Source organism: Aspergillus viridinutans (genome assembly GCF_018404265.1).
Source record: "Aspergillus viridinutans IFM 47045 DNA, scaffold_1, whole genome shotgun sequence".
Taxonomy (NCBI): Eukaryota; Fungi; Ascomycota; class Eurotiomycetes; order Eurotiales; family Aspergillaceae; genus Aspergillus; species Aspergillus viridinutans.
The window spans coordinates 1,268,605-1,282,668 of record NW_025091217.1 but is presented as its reverse complement, the minus strand read 5'-3'; the positions used below and the strand labels follow the sequence as shown (position 1 = coordinate 1,282,668).

The 14,064-nt window shown below is 49.1% G+C and overlaps 1 protein-coding gene across 1 annotated transcript; it reads left to right on the top strand.

Moving 5' to 3' along the window:
- Positions 1 to 8,955: 8,955 nt before the first annotated feature.
- Aspvir_000355 (kinesin-3 motor protein uncA) lies at positions 8,956 to 13,920 on the top strand (the record flags this gene model as incomplete). The annotated part of the gene is made up of 2 exons (XM_043265492.1): positions 8,956 to 9,019; positions 9,083 to 13,920. The coding sequence occupies 2 exons, from the start codon at positions 8,956 to 8,958 to the stop codon at positions 13,918 to 13,920; spliced, it is 4,902 nt and encodes a 1,633-aa protein (XP_043121427.1).
- Between the last annotated feature and the right edge of the window lie 144 nt (positions 13,921 to 14,064).

Here is a 14,064-nt window from a genome sequence, read left to right as displayed (position 1 = left end):
TCCCTTAATACGTTGACCACAACTGTAACGTGGTTGGGCTCCGATGCAGTGGGACAAGGTGCCCTTGAGAAAGTGCGGTACTCGATGCGTTGTCAGACAAAACGCAATCTGGTTAATAACAATGCACGATTACCTATTGCCGGCACGAGGCGAAGCCACAAGCGGGAAAAGCAAAAATTCAGAGTAAGAACGTCACTACGCAGTGAAATTGACCTCGTAAAAGCCAGGCTCCCCTGTTTAACCTGTTTCAGTTTCTAAAGATGGCAGGTTGCTCGGCCACGTCTCTGCAAGACGAATAAGACGGGCAGGAAGGAACTTGAGGCGGTGCTGGTAGCGTAGCCTGCACTTCTGTCCAACGAATCCGAGTGGGAGGATATTTGTCCTGCTCCACGGTCTCGGATGATAATGCCACTTCTGCGTGACTTAAGGGGATTGATAGTAGAATAGGCTTGAGTGGCCTTACACACAGACTTCACTACTAAAGATCGTCAGCAATGTACTTTCCCGCCAACCACATGCGAAATATGTGCTGTCAAAAAGTAAAACGGGGTTTGTTCGAAAAATGGTGGGGTTTCAGTCGTGGCAATTTAGACAGTACACGGCTGAAGGGTGTATGCGCTGGCAAGCGGGAGTTATGATGCAACCAACGTACCTTATCTAAATGCGACGCATACGAATTCCGGTTAAGTCCCGGTCTTCTGGTCCGCGCGGATGGCAATGAGGACCACAGAGACTATAATTTGGGCGCGCAAGGAGGTAAACAATGCTGCACGTCTGAAGCTAGCATAAAGCGTTAGAAAAGGGCCATAGAGTCAAAGTTGGGATATGATTGACGCGTGCTGATTGGGGCGCATTGCAGTTTGGGGAAAGGTGTGGGCAGAACGCGACGTTGACAGGTATAACAGTGCATGAATAGTCCGAGTTATCGCAGAAGGGTATCAAAGGACCGGGAGGTAGAGCATTTCTGCAATCCTTGGATACATGCGACAATCCAGTCGTGAACAGAAGTGGGTAACATCAACAAGACGAGGGGATCATCGCGCGTGGTCTGCGGCCCGCAAAGCGAAGCAACAACAACAACAACACGACGTTTTGACACAAAGTTTGATATATCTAATTACCTGGGTTAGGGGTGACGAATGGCTGTTGACAACAAGCTCCCAATTCGAAGCAATCAAGGGCGCAGAAACAGCGCGATGATTTGATCCCGCTTTTTTGCTGTCACGGGAGAGGGACCTGGGATGATCTGGGATGATTCGCGGGGATGAGAGGAAGGGGAACGCGAGCTCTGCCAACGAGAAGACGAACAGCACAAAGGCGGTCCCAGCACTACTTCGAGGCTACCGCTGATGTCAGTCCGGCCCGGGTTGATCCGTAAACGAGGACAAGCCACTGATCAGGAGCGGGTGGGTTTGTCGCTTCGCGCCGTGATAATGACCCGAATGGCAGACAACAAAAGAAGAATAATAGTAGGAGTACAAGTTGGCAAGGGAGTATCTATAACTCGCTGGAAATTAAAAATGCGACGCGATAGTGCCGGGATAACCAAGAGGCTCTTGGAGCTGAATGCCAATAAAAGCGCGCGAATTGGTTTGGAGCGAGTGGGAAAAAAGAAAAAATAGAAAAACAAAAAGACAAGTACAAGGGCAAAAATGATTTGTCAGTTTTGAATCCTAAAGAGGACCAGTGTAACGCGATTGGATATGAGCAAGAATAAAGTGTTCAATTATGAAATGAAACCGACGGAAATGGTTGTGCAAGGGGGAGGCCTATAATTCAAGCATACCTAGGACAATAATGATTCGATGGCCGGGTACCGTGGACGAAGAAGGTGTCAAGGTAAACCAATCCAAGCGCAGGGTATGTGTCCTTACCAGAGAGCCTATCAAGGTAACTCTCCGTGGAATGGTGATGATATGATAACAATCAAGCACGAGGTGGACGGAGATAATAATGATGATGGGCGGTCCCAAGAGAGTATCAATCAATGATGATTGGGTTGGCTGAAATACAAGATCGGTGATCTGAAGCCAGCGACCAGCAGTGAACGAGTCGCAGGCCGAGCAGGAGAGCAACGAGCAGTCCGTGAGCCTTGACTGGAGGGCAAGCAAGGGACTGGAGAGGCCGGATGACCAACGAGAGGAAGCAGAGAGAGAAAGCCGCAGTGACGAGAAGGGGCGGGCGATGGGGCATTTGTACCGGACGCGTCCAGAGGGGAGCTGACTGGCTCGGCGGTTCGTTTAGCGGTCGAGGCGGCGAGGATTCGGACCAGCGAGTGGTCAGAACCCTTACCGTCTTGTACTGTCAGAGCTTGCCCCACTTTTCTCGCTCTGTTTGTGTAAGGTCATGACGATACACTAGGTTGTAATTTTAATGAATACATCAGGTAAACCGGTAAGGCATATGTCTGGAAGAATGCCCAACGACTCAATCCTTACGTTATTTGCATTAATACTCTTGTCTGACTCACTGGGCAAATTTCCCGGGTGATCTGATGAGCATTAGCAGGTAACGCTCTTGCATGACTTAGAAAGTTGTTAAAATATCACATTGTGATTATGCAGAGAGCTCCGGCCACCCCGAAGTGATCACTAACAACTGATCATCACGTGTGATGCCATCGGCATTATCAGTGCCTTACCCGTGGGAACATGGAGTTTCCGAACTGTGGTCTAACCTGAAAGTTACCAAAATCTGAGAAGCCGAAGCGATGGACTTGACCAGCCACCTTCCAAAATTGATTGGATTCTGTCTTGCAATTGCTGCCCGTGCAACTTTTTTGACTGGCCATTGATGGTTCTAAATTGTCTCCTTTCAAACACATAATGTGGAAGCAGCAGAAAAGATATGTTTAAGTCAAGAACTAGGTAGTCATATAACTCAGAATGCTCGAGAGAGAATTGTGTACTCTAGAGCACAGATTCAGCACTCATATTGCTTGTTAATTGCGTCTCGTTTAGTTTTCCTTCATCCAGTGAATGCTCAGCGTACTCGTGAAGGCCTAACCCGGCTATATGCCTTGATTAGGAAACTGTCTTTCAAGTTCAAACCCGTGTCCAAGCTGGCCTCCCACTTCATAATAAAACGGACAAGGGTGCCTCGCTATGTCTCTAGCTCCTCAATGACACCTTAGCAGTCGTGGCGTCATTTTACTAATACCTGAGCGAAAGGTTGCCTGTTCGTTCCGTTGTTGAGAGAGCCGCATAGTAATACAGGATGAATTCGAGGTTTCAGGCAGCGGCAACCCATCGCAGGTCTATGCAGAACAAGCCGAGTTCCAAAAGAGAATGAGGAGTAGCACAGTACTGGTACTATCTCTATCTACAGCGCCTCATATGTATCGATCTCATTCATGATTACACAGTAAGAGACTCCATCAAAGCTGTAAAACCGATAAGACTCGAGTCGGGCCAATCTGTACCACAAACCTTAGTTCGACCAGCTGTCCAGTCCTCAGCTCGCTCAACACACTGACACAAATGGCGCCGATCTGTCCCACACCACGTGTGGAAGCTTGACCCTTTAATCACGAATAATGGTACTCTCATGGAGCCTTGCGATACAGGCCACTTCGCTTTTTGTAAACAGTTCATTCTCCAGAGAGGATTTGCCAGGAACTTAGTACTACGATACTTCGATATTTGACGGGAATGACTGCCACGTACTCGAAGAGAATCATACAGTAAATGACACATTGGGTTTTTTTCATGCCCTTTTTTTTGGCGTCCATTTGTTGTACAAGTTTCAAAATTACGTAGAAGCAAAGCAAAACAAACAGCCTGAGAGTTCAGGTAGGAATAAAAGCTCAGGCCACCTGACGTCAGGCGGGTGCATGTTCAAGCAGCTCCCTACACCGCCTCTCCAGCCTCTCCTCACCAAAATGAAAATGGGAAATGACTATCAGGATTGAGCTCTAGTATGAGACTCGATAGAAAATTCGAGGTGAACCTGCTCTAGATCTAAAGGGCTCATTAGTGATGCAAGAGAATAGTCAATCTAAGATGCTATACGCATACTTGTTCTTCCCCCAGTCTGTAAGGTCCGATAGTTCAAACATATATATCCGCATCCACAGGCTTATAGTTCACAGCTACCTTCCAGCGTCAACATTCTCTTTCAGTCTTTGCAGACGAGAGGCGTACTTGCTGCAGAATCTATATAAGGTTTTTGCATATTCCTGGAGGGCAATTGTGCTTAATGCAAGGCAAAAAGCATCTGGCACCCAGCCCATCGACAAGCCAAGAAATCACAGGACACATGACACTTCCATGTTCCAAACACATCTTGATCCCAAGTAATATTGGGGGAAAGCGTACAGTGGACTCACCTTCCGAGTACCGAGATCCATGCACTACTTCAATGTCGCGCCAGGCTTCTCTTTCAAGAGCGTGAAGGAGACAGACTCGCACCTGTCTAAAGTCTGAAATATCCTAGCTTGCCGGAGAATGTGCACTAAAAAGAAGTGGACTCATTCAGTTCACAAATCAGTGTTGCATGAGCCATCATTGTTTTGTTTGCTGCGCCCTTCAAGAAGTGTAAGGGCAAAACTCGACAATGGCTACCCTGTCATATTCGTCGCGGCTTACACTTTTTTTTATCGCTGGTCAAGATGCACCTTTTACCAGAAAATCCTACGGTATGATTTCCATACAAGGTATAAGTACCAAATCAAGAGGCACTTCTGTCAAGAGTCAAGCCCAATGACAAGGGTATAAGCTACCGGCGCTGTCTATTAGCGTGCTCAATGAAGCCCAGGACAAGCCAGTCGCAAAGCGCGGAGATTAGGCCACCAACAGCCATGTCAAAGTCCGCATCTGACGCCGAATCCGCTTTGCATGACAGGAACACGACTAGCAGGGCGCAGTTTATATCATGGATACGCAGTTTCAACGTCTCGCTCGTATGGATTTTATCGAAAGACTTGACAGGGTTAGATCGTGGGCGTTGTGCATGCACGGAACGAGGTGTCCAATCTCGCCCCATCCAAACACGCCCAATCAGACACTCAAGATGAGTGCTTACGCCCTGATATGCCAGCTCACACAGTGAGGCATCACGGAAGTGCAGTGTGTCATTGGCCATGCAGCCTGTGACGGGGCATCCTGGCTCTTCTGGAAGCGCTCATAACCCCATACTGGAGCTGACGTCTGTTGCTCTCATGTCTAGGCCAACTCTACTGGTTCCTGACTTGTTATCGTAGCTGTTTCATGACTAGCTATCCTGTTCCTATCCCTCTCCTATGACTGGGAGTCCTGATCTCCGAGCTGCGCGTATGTTTTGCTGCCTGTTTCAAGTGAGGCAAATTTGACCTCTACACCCATTGATGGCTGACCATAAGAAATCTTTATCCGTTGACATCTCCAGAAGGGGCAGCAATAACCGATTGCAATGACGTCCTCGTTTGCCAATAGAACTTGTTGACATCGTATTTGGGGAGGCAGAGAAATGGGACCCGTACCATTCTACCGTTCCATCCAGATTCTGCTTTTCTCATTCGACATTCCTCCATACGATGTTCACTTTCCGATAGTTTCAACGACGCAGCAGCAGTTTTGCCACCATTTTAGAGTATTTTTGCATTACTGAGGGAAGCAAGAGATCTTTGTTCGTAGGAAAACACAGAACAAGTAGACCATATAGCCAGGCAAAAGTAGCCAAGTCAGGAATTCTACGTTTGAGGTGATCGTACGCAATATCTTCCACAGAGATGGGAACACTGTCATATATGACACGTTGAGACCACTGGGTTGGGCACTAAGTACAACTACCACGTATGTCGATGGGCATACATACGCACACCGCTAGATGTCTTTGCTGTAAAAAAATGGATTGTTAATCCACTGAAATCGGACTATCTGCGAATATGCTTCTTTTTTTACGTCATATGGCCAGAAGATTCTCACTAGATGCAGTAATAGAATCCAATGATCACATAGCTTTTCATTGGTTGTCTGGCCTTGTGGGCGCTGTTGGTTAGGTGGTCCTGGTTGTTATATCTGCTGTTTAACAGGAAGATTTATCCTGATTCCTGTTGCAGATACCTACTTAGCACATTATTCTGTAAGTTCAAGGCAAAGAAAGAACCTGCATAATAATGCAGCTGTATGGCATAACATTCAAAACCTTGTTGCTTGAAGATACTAACTCAAGAAGCAGAGTATACAGCCCGCTCTGAAGCAGATATCATCACTTCATGACGCCTCTCGACACAGTCGGAAGAGTCTCGACATCAGCTTTGCTCATACTGAATCACATCCATCACAAACATCTCCAGCCCGCCATACTTCACCTTGACAGCCTCAAGGAACGCCCTCATGTACGAAGTCTTAATAGCAGCAGACTCCTTAAATCCCGCGGCTCTAACGGCGCACTCAGGCCATGCCTGTTCCAACAAGTGCAGAAGATACTCTTTCCCTGTCTCAATGCCGACTCTTATCAGGGAATGTTCCTGTGCAGTAACTTCGTCCGGGAACACCTGCGAGAGTTAGCAACGGTGCTGAAGCAACACTGGTATGATCTCTGCCCGCTAATGTTGCGCAAGTTACTAATCAGTAACATCTTGCTTTACAGAAACTGCTATAGTCTAGTGACCAGGTTCAACATACAATGGCAATGAAAGAGTATAGCTTTCTTCTACTCCTGCGGATACAGCGTTCAATTCATCTCGCACATACCCCTGAAGCTTGGAACATGGGACTCCAGGATATCCAAAAACATATCCCTATAAGCATAGTTGCCATTTGTTGGCGGCAAGGATGATCAGTGTGGGGTGTCACTGTCTGGAGCTGCCAGAAGAGCTTGACCTGCTCAGGTAATTGCAGAGGGGGGAAAGCAACCTCTCCCTGTGACTTTGAAGGTTGAAGATAGCACCCAGTGACAACTCCGATACGAGCTGGAGCTTCCTGACTCCAGTGAGATGGGCGAGGAGTCCAGAGCGGTAGACCAGGCCTGGCTGGATCCCATGGTGGTGATATGATCAAAATTTAACAGTCCAAAATGGGGGATTGCTCAACATGCGAGTGAGGGCCTATGATGGAAATAGGCTGGTCGACCCAATGTCTAAAATCTGCCAGATCGCGATCGAAAGCGACAGGACTCGCAACGGTGGGACCCGTGTTTCAATGACTAGGTATATTTGCTAGGCTGCTGTTAGGCATGATGCACGTCTGACTTATATATGTCAAGTCACGGCGCATATGTCTCGCTGCCACTGAACTGGAACCTTTATAAGAACCATGCTTGATAAGTCAGGGCTTCTTGAATGTCAGCTTCGACCCACATCCCTACATGGCATGTCTTAGCCAAGGCCTCGTCCCTTATCCGTCAATCCTATAAGGTCATAATGGGGAAGGTCTGCTCGCGAGGACCTAAGTTTCGAGAACACTATTTACGGTGCTATCGGAATTCGGTACGCCCATCGTTGCTACTTGAACCCTCAGCCGGATGACTCTTGCATGGCCGCAGTGCAGCAAGTCAATGTATTCGAATGACAACGAAACCGCCGTGTTTCATGTGAATACCCCATTATTCTCTCACTGAATCATTGGACTCCTTCCGTGGATAGGCCTCGGAAGCCGACTCGACACCCACCCTCCTCGCTGGCTTCTTGATACCATGCAAAGCCGATGACTTGAATATGAGAGACGCCGGAAGAACCTCTGACTGTCCGTATATCGGCTTGGAGTGCCGACGTCTATTTCTTGAATGGAGCTCCGCTATAGAAGTAGTTGTCCGGTTGCCGCATGCCTCAAATCATTCAGTGAGAAATGTGGTGGACTGCTGGCCATCAATGAATGCTAAAATGCAATACCCCTTGCTTAGATCTACATTAATTAAACCAATGAGGAGACAAAGTAGCCATCGTTGACGGCGCCACAGGTCGTTAGCCTTTCGTCAGAAGATAGAATCCTGAGTGAAGCAATATTCCTCAGAATTATCGAAGATACTAAACTCGGCGCTACACAGCAGCTGAGGTGATTAGACCGCTTGCGTCCTCGGTTTGCAACACATCGTGTATGCTATCGCCGCCCAGAAAACCTAGTCCAAGGACATGAACAGAGTACCTTAACTACTTGGGCCATTAATGATTGCTGATCTCAATTTTCCACCACCGACGATATGAACAGCTTCGTCCTTTTCCATTTGATGTATTTCTGTTGCTCCGTTGAAGACATTTGGGGGTCATTCTTCTTGACTATTAGCAATCTGAGTAAAATGGCATTGATGGCATAGACCACGGGCCAGAATATCCTAGATCTTGATTAGATTAATCTTAAGCATGTCTCGGCTCAGAGATGGAAGCCAAGCAAGGCACGTACCATAGTAGATACTCCGTACCTTACGTCCGTTCTGCGTGTCTATGGGAGGGCAGCAGGGGATGGAGGGGAGTTGCGCACTTGATTGGCCGCTTACCTAATCCTCCCCTCGATCCCGCCTTTTCGGTCGGAGTCTCATGTGGCTGTTCCCCGTGCTGCTGGGAAATAATAATAATACGCCTCCCAGTGTAGAGCACAGAGCCTCCCAGGCAAATCTCAACTGATTGTCCTAGCGCGCTTCTCTGCCTTCGCGTCAATCACGTTTCTAGACAGTTCGTACCGAAGGGTTGCGCGTCTGGCAGACTGACGACCTGCGGACTCGATTACCATTTGACCAGATTCCCCTGGAAACAGCATATGACGGCCCGAAAACAAACTACATGACGTCTTTTGTTGATGTTGAATTGGGATCTCGAAACTACCGGAACAACACCAGGAAAAAACTGCAGACAGCTTCATTACAGTCCTAGAAGGCCCTGAAATACACCTATTGCGATTTCTCCAAAACACGGCGCTCTTTGCGGCGGTCGCGACGTCGGTGTTACCCAACCCCTGGCGCTTGCGCCCGTCCACCTGGGACTCGACTCTTTGGCAACTGGAGGTGTATAGCGGACCCCGAGTGTATGGGGTATAAGTCAAAATGGCTCCAGGAGGCGGCGGAAATATTAAGGTGGTGGTGAGAGTGCGACCGTTCAACAGCAGAGGTGAGAACGTGCGGTCCTCCGATCTTTTAAATGTCCGCTGACCGATTGGATACTGGTCGGCAGAGATCGATAGAGGGGCAAAATGTATCGTGCAGATGAAAGGAAACCAGACCATCCTCGTACCCCCTCCCGGCGCTGATGAGAAATCGCGAAAAGCTGGCGGGAAAGGTGCGGTGGAGGGGCCGAAGACTTTCGCCTTTGACCGGTCGTATTGGTCTTTCGACAAGAATGCTCCCAATTATGCAGGCCAAGATAATCTGTTTGCGGATTTGGGTGTTCCTTTGCTGGACAATGCATTTCAAGGCTACAACAACTGTATCTTCGCATACGGTCAGACGGGTTCCGGAAAGTCTTATTCGATGATGGGATATGGCAAAGAATACGGTGTGATCCCGAGAATCTGCCAGGAGATGTTCCAGCGCATAGCCAAGATGCAAGAAGACAAGAACCTCAACTGTACAGTCGAAGTGTCCTACCTCGAAATCTACAATGAAAGAGTTCGCGATCTGCTTAACCCATCAAACAAGGGTAATCTCAAGGTCCGTGAGCATCCGTCGACCGGTCCATATGTCGAAGACCTTGCGAAACTCGCCGTGCGCTCCTTCGAAGAGATCGATCACCTGATGGACGAGGGTAACAAGGCCAGAACAGTAGCCGCCACAAATATGAACGAGACCTCTAGTCGATCGCACGCCGTTTTCACTCTGACCTTGACACAAAAACGCCACGATGCCGAGACCTCGATGGATACAGAGAAGGTGTCTAGAATTAGTCTGGTTGATCTTGCCGGTTCAGAGAGAGCAAATTCTACGGGGGCCACTGGCGCCCGCTTGAAAGAAGGAGCGGAAATCAACCGTTCGTTATCCACTCTCGGTCGTGTCATTGCAGCTCTCGCGGACGTTACCTCAGGCAAAAAGAAGAATGCTTCAATGGTTCCATACCGTGATTCCATCTTGACGTGGTTGTTGAAGGATTCTCTGGGAGGTAATTCGATGACAGCGATGATCGCGGCTATATCGCCTGCCGATATCAACTTCGACGAGACTCTGAGTACTCTGCGCTACGCTGATTCAGCAAAACGAATCAAGAACCATGCCGTGGTCAATGAAGATCCGAATGCCAGAATGATCAGAGAACTGAAGGAGGAGTTGGCACAGCTCAGAGCTAAGCTTGGAGGCGGCGCGACTGCTGGAGCAGCTGGAGGTAGTATGCCTGCGGAGGAATACTATCCACCTGACACACCTCTGGAGAAGCAGATGGTCTCGATTCAGAAGGCAGACGGTACTATCACCAAGGTCAGCAAGGCGGAGATCGTGGAACAGCTGAATCAAAGCGAAAAACTCTACAAGGACTTGAACCAGACCTGGGAGGAGAAATTAGAGAAAACGGAGCAGATCCATCGGGAACGTGAGGCCGCGCTAGAAGAGCTCGGTATCAGTATCGAGAAGGGCTTCATTGGCTTGAGTACTCCGAAGAAAATGCCCCATTTGGTCAACCTGAGTGATGACCCGCTACTTGCTGAATGTCTTGTCTACAATATAAAGCCTGGGACTACAACCGTTGGGAATATGGAGCAGGGAAGTCATGTGGAGATCAGACTGAATGGCTCCAAGATCCTTCCCAACCATTGCACGTTTGAAAATGTGGATAATGTCGTTACTATCGTGCCCAGCGAGGGTGCCGCAGTCATGGTTAACGGCTTGCGAATCGACAAACCCAAGCGACTCAAAAGTGGTTTCCGAATAATTCTCGGCGATTTCCACATCTTTCGTTTCAACCATCCGCAAGAGGCTCGTGCCGAAAGGGTGGAGCAAAGTTTGCTGCGCCATTCTGTCACCACCAGTCAACTTGGGTCGCCAGCGCCGACCAAAACACACGACCGAACTATGAGCAAGACCGGCTCAGAGCTGGATGGAGACTCGAGTAGGGCCGACTCGCCGATGCAGGGACAACGAGGTGGCGAATCAGATTGGTTTTACGCTCGTCGTGAAGCCGTCAGTGCAGTCCTGGGACCTGATCACATCTCGCACATGCCGGACGACGAACTGGATGCTCTGTTCGAGGACGTGCAGAAAGTCCGAGCAACACGTCGAGGACTTGTAGAAAATGAAGACGATTCGGATTCGCTGAGCTCATTCCCAGTTCGTGACAAGTATATGTCCAATGGTACCATTGACAATTTTTCGCTTGACACCGCCATCACCATGCCTGGGACGCCTGGGCAGCAGTACGATGGTGAAGGACAAAATGGAAGCGACTTTACACTGCTGGCTGCCCGACAGGACATGCAGCGTCAACTGGACAAGCAGAAGGAGGAATACAAAGACAAACTCAGAATTGCTGAGGCCTCCGATCAAGACTCCGAGGACTTACGGGTTGAGAGGGAACGGATGGAAGAAGCCCTCAGGACGACAAAAGAGGAGTACGAAGAACAACTAAGGAAACAGAAAGAGGCGTTTGAGAATCATATGAAAGAAATGGGCCAGCCAGTGCCGAGAATATACGAAAATGGCTTTGCAAAGTTGGATGAACGAGAAATCAGAATTGCAACCTCAGTTTTTCGGCACTGGTGCCAGCAAAACTACGTCCGCATGGCCGAGAAAATATTACAGCATGCGTCGCTCTTGAAAGAGGCCCAGGTGATGAGCCAAATCATGGACAAGAATGTCAGTTTTCAATTCGCAGTCGTTGACCATGGCCACAATATGGCATCATCTTACGACCTCGTGCTCAACGGCATCTCGGGAGATGAGGACATCGTTCTAGAGGAGGCCAAGAAGCCTTGCATTGCAGTTCGGGTGATCGACTCCAAACAGCGCGTCATCCATCTTTGGTCGATCGAGAAGCTTCAACGTCGCCTCCAGGCCATGCGCCAATTGCATCAGTACATAGATCGTCCGGACTACATCCAGCACTTCAGGCTCGAGAACCCCTTTTCCGAGCCATGCTCTCCACAGTACTCCCTTGTGGGTGATGCCGACATCCCCCTGACAGCTGTCTTTGAAACGCGGGTTCAGGACTTTTCTGTTGAGGTCATTTCACCGTACACGCAGAACGTTGTCGGTATAGTAAGATTGTCACTGGAGCCCTCATCGGCACAGGCGCCGTCATCTACGCTCAAATTCAATGTGGTCATGCGTGATATGGTTGGCTTTGCTGAATGGGAGGGGACGGATGTGCATGCCCAACTCTTTGTTCCGGGCATCTCCGAAGAAGGAGGAGCTACTACCACACAGATGATTAGCGGTTTTGATGAGAGTCCCATCCGCTTTGAAAGTGTGCACAGCATGAGCTTGCCCCTTTCGAGTTCCAGAACGTCAGCGCTTAAGATCTGCATATATGCACGTGTGACGCAGATGCATCTGGATAAGCTCATCAGTTGGGATGAGATGCGCGATTCCAGGGAGCTGCTTCCTCAGAAACGCAAGGCACCCCGCATAGCTGAATCAGAGTTCTTTTCTGAAGAGAGACATGATGTATTTTCCAGGGTCCAAGTCCTCGAATTGGCAGAATCTGGCGAGTACCTTCCTGTTGAAGTGGTACAAAGCAACAGTCTCGATGCGGGCACGTATCAACTACACCAAGGCCTGCAACGTCGTATTCTTGTCAGTCTGACCTACAACTCCACCGAGAGTCTTCCCTGGGACGACCTGACCAATATCCGCGTTGGTTCTGTGAGACTGCTGGATCCATGGGGCAAGATTCCCGACCAAGACCTTCACACCCCGGATGTGCCATTGAAGTTTGTTCAGGAGCCTGTCGTGAAAGAAAATGCTGATGGGACATCTAACGTCACGTTGGTCGCTCAATGGGACTCGAGTTTACATGGTTCTCTTCTGCTTGATCGCGTTACTGCGGACAAGTATCGCGTGCAGGTCACGGTTCGCTGGGATCTTACGTCCTCCCGTTTACAAGATCCTGTGCCATTCGAGGTAGATCTCACACTTCAGATTCAGGGACGAAACTATGTGCGCCCACAGTCCATGTTCAAGCAACTTTTCAATTCGACTCGGGTTGTCCACTCAACAGTTCGCATGTTCTCTCTAGCCATCCGTCCGGTTTCTGCCAAACGTGCCGCTGATCTCTGGCGCATGAATACACAGAACGATTATGTGAAAGGCGAAGAACTTTTGGCAAGGTGGTCGCCTCGAAAGGTTTCACTGGTGCGAGATTACATTGCAGCTCGCAAACGACGCCGGCGTCTTGCTGAGCTGAATGCTGCCAAAGGGGCTCTCAGTGCTAATAGCCTTGCTCCTTCGCCAGTCAGAAGCGGACGATCAACACCTCTCCGGAGCCAAGAGCTGAATGAGCGAAAAACCAGACTGCTTCGGAAATATCTCGATCTTTGGGCTACAAAGACCGACCCCATTGAAGCAATCCTTGTTCGAAGCAACACGGAGCCTCCTCTAGATGGAGCGGCTTCCGTGACGCGCGCGAAACAGTCTTCACTGGCCTCTGATGATGGCAGTTCTGTATCAGACCAGGAACTATTAAAGCCACGGTTCATCGCAACGATACAGACACTCCCGAAGAACACGTCTGTCTTGAAATCCGGCTACCTACTGACTCCCGATGACACAAACAGTCATTGGGTGCGACGTTTCGTTGAACTTCGCCGACCATATCTCCACATATACTCTGTTCCGGATGGCGATGAGATCAACGCTATCAACTTGCGCAACTCCCGCGTTGATCACGATCCGGACTTTGCACGACTGCTTTCCGGGTCTGACAGCGGAGTGTCTGCAAAAGGCCGTCCCAACGTATTTGCAATCTATGGAACGCAAAACACATACCTCTTTGCAGCACGGACAGAGGCGCAAAAGGTCGAATGGATTTTGAAGATTGACGAGAGCTACTTTAGCAACGGCGCTTCTCGTGCTTCACCCAACGGGAATTAATGTGACGTTCGATGCCAAAGCCGACTCTGCATGGCTTCCCCAACACGGAATTATTGACTCATGCTGTCACTTGTACATTCTACGGTTCTGTTGACTGGCTACCCTTTCAAGTCGCAACAACTTTTTATTCCTTTCCACATTTCT